Genomic DNA, 7,500 nt, shown 5'->3' on the forward strand with positions numbered 1-7,500 from the left:
TGCCAATTTTACAAGAAGAAAGTCGACACATTTTGAGTAAATGACTGCTTTTAGTTCATTTGTTGTTGTTGAATTTTTTGTTTTTAATTGGTTTTTAATATTCATTATTTACTTCAAGTTATTACAGTATATCTCTATATACATAATTATTTTATAAATTTTGACTGAAGAGGGCGCATTTCAATTTCTTACACACACTTATTACATATGTTGGCCAGAGAGGGAGAACTTAAATTTTTTACACACACTTGTTATTTCATATGTTGACCAGAGGGGGAGCACTTTTAAAAGCGACACACAGTCAATGTGGAAAATCCCTCCTTTTTGGGACCACCCTCACTTTCTAGCTATATAAAGATGTGTATTTACAACATTAATAATATATACATACTATGCAAATATACAAAAGCTTGTTGTGAAAAATGAGTTGGAATTTCACAAGAAAAAGGTCACAATTTCACAAGAAAAAGTTAGAATTTTGCCAGTATTATAATAAAAGTCGTCATTTTACTCAATGCAATTCAAAATGTTACAAGAAAAACGGAACATTTGTGCAATATTATGATAAAAGTTGGAATTTTACTCAATAACAGTCGCAATTTTACAAGAAAAGCTGAACATTTTGGCAATTAAATGAAAAGAGTCGTCATTTTACTCGATTAAAGTCACAATTTTGTGAGAAAACGTTCAAATTTTGGCAATATAATAATAAAAATAATCGGAATTTTACTTGGCAAAATGATGACAAAAGTCGTAATTTTACTCAAAAAAGGTCACTGTTTCACAAGAACAACAAAAAAATTGGGCAATATTGTGATAAAAGTCTGAATTTTATATGACAAATGTCACCATTTTGCATTAAAACGTACAAATTTTACATAAAAAAAGTAATACATTTATCCGAAAATATTGCAATATTACAGAAACATAAAGAATATGAGAAATTGTTGCCAATTTTACAAGAAGAAAGTCGACACATTTTGAGTAAATGACTGCTTTTAGTTCATTTGTTGTTGTTGAATTTTTTGTTTTTAATTGGTTTTTAATCTTCATTATTTACTTCAAGTTATTACAGTATATCTCTATATACATATTTATTTTACAAATTTTGACGGAAGAGGGCGCATTTCAATTTCTTACACACACTTATTACATATGTTGGCCAGAGAGGGAGAACTTAAATTTTTTACACACACTTGTTATTTCATATGTTGACCAGAGGGGGAGCACTTTTAAAAGCGACACACAGTCAATGTGGAAAATCCCTCCTTTTTGGGACCACCCTCATTTTGATAGATGTCACCACCAGGGGTGCAAATGAGACATTCTCTATTAGATGCAATGTTATTGGGACCATGATTTATGTCATCACTTGTTCACACCTCCTCATATGGAAGATACTTTTCCTTCTCGATGTCTCAAGAAGGCTAGAAATACAAGAACACACACACAGGGTCTACAGTAAAACCTCAAACTGTCCAGATATGACACATAAAAACCGATCCACATCCGTATCACGGTTCTTATTCATCCCCATTCTAAATCCATTCAGAATTTTTGAAAATCAATTTACATTTTTGAAAGAATTCATGTTTAAAAAGCAGAAAGAACATTTCTAACTTGTAACCTGTATTAGAATTATTGTTACAATAATTTTATCTAAGTTATCACAAAAACTTTGTGTTGAAATGAGTTCCCGGTAAGAAGACCAAAAGCTGTCTTTGAACCTACCAAGAATAAGGCTTGTAAAACTCCACTGTGTAGGGGGGAAAGCAAAATGAAGGTGTTCTGTTTCTTTCATGTATTGTAATCAACAGAAAGATATTGTCTGACCCAAGAACTACAAAAAGAAGAGGAAGCAGGACCAGACTCCCCTCCGGGCACCCCTTTTTTGAACTCTTTTACGAACCTCTTTTTGAACTCTTTTACGACCTCTTTTTTGAACTCTTTTACGAACCTCTTTTTGAACTCTTTTACGAACCTTTTTTTTTTTTGGACTCTTTTACGAACCTCTTTTTGAACTCTTTTACGAACCTCTTTTTGAACTCTTTTACGACATCTTTTTTGAACTCTTTTACGAACCTCTTTTTGAACTCTTTTACGAACCTTTTTTTGAACTCTTTTACGACCTCTTTTTTGAACCGACCTTTTCTTTTGAACCGTTTTTCGTAATCAAAGGCGATGGCTGTTTACGACCCCGACCCTTTGTAAGCAAAGCGTGCTGAGACACTGTACAAGGGTACAGTGTCCAGGCGTCTCTCCTCACTGAGCAAAAACTGAATTCTGTCTCTGTTTGATTCTTTGCTTCTTGTCTTGTTAAATAGATGTCATCTGTGTTTGAACCTGACAATTATTATACCAAATAATACATTGTTAGAATGGATTCTGAATCCAATCATCACCCCAATCGGTGGGAATGATTAGGTGGCCAAAGATTGACAGCCAAATCATTAGGAACACACACGCTAAGCAAAAAGAGTCCTTACGTTCTTGGACGGCTGGCGGAGGACGTCGCCCACGCCGCCGCCGTTCCTCAGGCCGTGATTCAGGACGGTGACGATGCACATCAGCAGCGTGTCGCACGCTCGCTCTGAGGTGGTCTCATCTGGGGACAAAGACAAGCATGTCTGAGTAGGTACACTCAAAAATATCCAAATCATAACTTTTATTTATTACGATTCGAAATCAATTCATAATTCTCAAGAATCGATTTAAAAAATATTACTTTGCAAATTTTATGCAAAATTTATTATTAAAAAAATAATACATTTTTGGATTAAAAACATTAAACAACTTATTGATATTATTATTAATATTGATGCTTTTCTTAATTTGTGGGTTCCTTTATTATTGTATTTAATTAGTATTGTATTTAATTAGCATTGTATTTCATTAGTATTGTGTTTGATGAGGTGGCGACTTGTCCAGGGTGTATGCCGCCTTCCGCCCCAATGCAGCTGAAATAGGCTCCAGCACCCCTGCGACCCCGAGAGTGACAAGCTGGAGAAAATGGATGAATGGATGGATTTATTTAACTAGTATTGTATTAAACTACTATTGTATTCAACTTGTATTGTATTTAATAAATATTGTATTTATTAGTATTGTATTTAACTAGTATTGCATTTAATTAATTAATATTGTAATAAACTAGTATTGTAATAAACTAGTATTGTATTAAACTAGTATTGTATTTAACTAGTATTGTATTCAATAAGTATTGTATTTATTAGTATTCTATTTATTAGTATTGTATTTAACTAGTATTGTATTTAATAAATATTGTATTTAACTAGCATTGTATTTAATAAAAATGGTATTTATTAGTATTGTATTCAACTAGTATTGTATTTAACTAGTATTTATTTAACAAGTATTGTATTTCATTAATATTGTATTAAATTTGTATTGTATTTAATTTGTATTGTATTTAATTAGTATTGTATTTAATACGTATTGTATTTAATTAGTATTGTATTTAACTAGTATTGTATTTAATTAATATTGTATTTGATGAGGTGGTGACTTGTCCAGGGTCTACCCCGCCTTTCCCCCCAATGCAGCTGAGATAGACTCCAGCACCCCCCGCGACCCCGAGAGGGACAAGGGGTAGAAAATGGATGGATGGATGCATGTATTTAATTAGTATTGTATTCAATAAGTATTGTATTTAATTAGTATTTTATTTAATTAGTATTGTATTTAATAAGTATTGTATTCAATTAATATTGTATTTACTAAGTATTGTATTTAATTACTATTTTATTTCATTAGTATTGTATTTAATAAGTAGTGTATTTAATTAGTATCGTATTTAACTAGTATTGTATTCAATTAGTATTGTATTCAATTAATATTGTATTCAATTAATATTGTATTTAATAAGTATTGTATTTAATAAGTATTGTATTTAATAAGTAATGTATTTAATTAGTATTGTATTTAATAAGTAATGTATTCAATTAGTATTGTATTCAATTAGTATTGTACTCAATTAATATTATATTTAATAAGTATTGTATTTAATTAGTATTGTATGTGTATGTCTTCTCAATAATTGTGAATGTCTATCCTAAGTTTTGTAAAGCTGGAGTTGCTCTACTTTCTTTTATTAAATGTACTATTCATGTTTTAATCATGTATTTATTAAATGATCAACATTCAAAAAGTAAGTATCATAGGTGCTTACATTCACATTTAAATTGTGATGATTTATTACGATTCTAAATCGATTCCTAATATTCCAAGAATCCATTTTATTTGTTTTGTGTCATCTTTATGCAGACTTTATTTTAAATAAAGAGTATTTTTTCTGTTTTCGTTATTGGCTTGAGTTGCTCTATATTCTATTTATTGACGAAATGGATCACCAGTCAATGAGTAGACTTGTGCTATCCCTGAATTCATTACAGTCGTGCTCACTAAAGATGATTCTCCCAAGATGTTATCCTGACACTTTGAACGCCCTCAGATAGAGAAAACGGCACAAGTCTACTCCAACAAACAAAAGGTGGCACCTTCCTCTTCGGCCTCGGCCGTGCAGCTGACGCCGTCGGCAGAACAGGACCGGGGTAACTCCTGCGAGGCGTGGCCCTGCCCCGGAGCTGGGGAGGCAAAGCGTTAGCCGGCCGTCACGTGACCTCAGGAGCCGCTTACCTTGGGCGATCTGCGGCAGCGGGTCCACCTCCATGATGAAGTCGTCCTTGAGGCACAGGAAGCCCACGATGGAGAAGAGGTAGACCAGGATGAGGGCGAGCAGCGCCGTCAGCAGGATGGAGCGTCCGTTGCGCGTCACGCTCTTGATCACGTTGAAGAGCGTCTCCTCGCGGTAGATCAGGTCGAACAGCTGCAAGTGAAGCAGGTCAGCCCGGGTCTGCAGCGCAGTTAGCACGTTAGCACGTTAGCGCCTACCAGGATGCTGTAGAAGAGCTCGTGGACGAAGAGGCCCAGCGTGGAGGTGAGCACGTAGGCCAGGTGGTAGAGGAACTCCACGTCCATCACCATGGCCTTGTAGCCCATGATGAAGGTGCCGTTGTTGCCCACAAAGCTCACCACGAACACGACCTTGTTGATCAGCTGCAACACAACGCTCGCCTTAAACCCGACCACACTGTGAGGACTATATTGCCAAAAGTATTTGGCCACCCATCCAAATGATCAGAATCAGGTGTCCTAATCACTTGGCCCAGGCACAGGTGTATAACATCAAGCACTTAGGCATGGAGATTGTTTCTACAAACATTTGTGAAAGAATGGGCCGCTCTCAGTGATTTCCAGCGTGGAACTGTCATACAAACCCTGTTTCCATATGAGTTGGGCAATTGTGTTAGATGTAAATATAAACGGAATACAATGATTTGCAAATCCTTTTCAACCCATATTCAATTGAATGCACTACAAAGACAAGATATTTGATGTTCAAACTCATAAACTTTATTTTTTTTTTGCAAATAATAATTAACTTAGAATGTTATGGCTGCAACACGTGCCAAAGTAGTTGGGAAAGGGCATGTTCACCACTGTGTTACATGGCCTTTCCTTTTAACAACACTCAGTAAACGTTTGGGAACTGAGGAGACACATTTTTTAAGCTTCTCAGGTGGAATTCTTTCCCATTCTTGCTTGATGTACAGCTTAAGTTGTTCAACAGTCCGGGGGTCTCCGTTGTGCTATTTTAGGCTTCATAATGCGCCGCACATTTTCAATGGGAGACAGGTCTGGACTACAGGCAGGCCAGTCTAGTACCCGCACTCTTTTACTATGAAGCCACGTTGATGTAACACGTGGCTTGGCATTGTCTTGCTGAAATAAGCAGGGGCGTCCATGGTAACGTTGCTTGGATGGCAACATATGTTGCTCCAAAAGCTGTATGTACCTTTCAGCATTAAAGGCGCCTTCACAGATGTGTAAGTTACCCATGTCTTGGGCACTAATACACCCCCATACCATCACAGATGCTGGCTTTTCAACTTTGCGCCTATAACAATCCGAATGGTTCTTTTCCTCTTTGGTCCGGAGGACACGACGTCCACAGTTTCCAAAAACAATTTGAAATGTGGACTCGTCAGACCACAGAACACTTTTCCACTTTGTATCAGTCCATCTTAGATGAGCTCAGGCCCAGCGAAGCCGACGGCATTTCTGGGTGTTGTTGATAAACGGTTTTCGCCTTGCATAGGAGAGTTTTAACTTGCACTTACAGATGTAGCGACCAACTGTAGTTACTGACAGTGGGTTTCTGAAGTGTTCCTGAGTCCATGTGGTGATATCCTTTACACACTGATGTCGCTTGTTGATGCAGTGCAGCCTGAAGGATCGAAGGTCACGGGCTTAGCTGCTTACGTGCAGTGATTTCTCCAGATTCTCTGAACCCTTTGATGATATTACAGACCGTAGATGGTGAAAGCCCTAAATTCCTTGCAATAGCTGGTTGAGAAAGGTTTTTCTTAAACTGTTCAACAATTTGCTCACGCATTTGTTGACAAAGTGGTGACCCTCGCCCCATCCTTGTTTGTGAATGACTGAGCCTTTCATGGAATCTACTTTTATACCCAATCATAGCACCCACCTGTTCCCAATTTGCCTGTTCACCCGTGGGATGTTCCAAATAAGTGTTTGATGAGCATTCCTCAACTTTATCAGTATTTATTGCCACCTTTCCCAACTTCTTTGTCACGTGTTGCTGGCATCAAATTCTAAAGTTAATGATTATTTGCAAAAAAAAATTGTTTATCAGTTTGAACATCAAATATGTTGTCTTTGTAGCATATTCAACTGAATATGGGTTGAAAATGATTTGCAAATCATTGTATTCCGTTTATATTTACATCTAACACAATTTCCCAACTCATATGGAAACGGGGTTTGTAGGATGCCACCTGTGCAACAAACCCAGTCGTGAAATTTCCTCGCCCCTACACACCCCATTCCACCACAGGTGCGCCGACCACGCCCCCCTCCACAAGGGGGAATTAGCTTAAATGGTAGAGTGCTTGCTTTGCATGTGAGAGGTAGTAGAATCAATACCGGCATTCTCCAGATATTAGCCCATTAGTTTTTTATTGTCAACAAAATGCTTTCTCCAAGTTAAGTATTTGGCCACCCATCCAAATGATGAGAATCAGGTGTCCTAATCACTTGGCCCAGCCTCAGGTGTATAAAATCAAGCACTTAGACATGCAGACTGTTTCTACAAACAGTGATTTCCAGCGTGGAACTGTCATAGGATGCCACCTGTGCAACAAATCCAGTCGTGAAATTTCCTCGCTCCTAAATATTCCAAAGTCAACTGTCGACTTTATTATAAGAAAAGTGAAGAGTTTGGGAACAACAGCAACTCAGCCACCAAGTGGTAGGCCAGGTAAACTGACAGAAAGGGGGGGTCAGCGGATGCTGAAGCGCATAGTGCAAAGACTTTCTGCACAGTCAGTTGCTACAGAGCTCCAAACTTCCTGTGACCTTCCAATTAGCCCACGTACAGTACGCAGAGAGCTTCATGGA

The 7,500-nt window shown here is 37.2% G+C and overlaps 1 protein-coding gene across 1 annotated transcript in view; it reads right to left on the reverse strand.

Annotated features, from left to right (window-relative positions):
- The window catches only part of itpr3 (inositol 1,4,5-trisphosphate receptor, type 3), a 152,268-nt gene that overhangs the window by 8,567 nt on the left and 136,201 nt on the right, over window positions 1-7,500 (reverse strand). Inside the window, exons 52-55 of the mRNA XM_061924344.1 lie at window positions 4,912-5,076; window positions 4,657-4,846; window positions 4,518-4,604; window positions 2,487-2,605 (exon numbers count right to left, since the gene is read on the reverse strand). Of these exons, the coding sequence (XP_061780328.1) occupies window positions 2,487-2,605; window positions 4,518-4,604; window positions 4,657-4,846; window positions 4,912-5,076 (561 nt within the window). The remainder of the gene's footprint in view (window positions 1-2,486; window positions 2,606-4,517; window positions 4,605-4,656; window positions 4,847-4,911; window positions 5,077-7,500) is intronic.

The sequence above is a fragment of the Nerophis lumbriciformis genome, linkage group LG01, assembly GCF_033978685.3.
Source record: "Nerophis lumbriciformis linkage group LG01, RoL_Nlum_v2.1, whole genome shotgun sequence".
NCBI classification, from domain to species: domain Eukaryota; kingdom Metazoa; phylum Chordata; class Actinopteri; order Syngnathiformes; family Syngnathidae; genus Nerophis; species Nerophis lumbriciformis.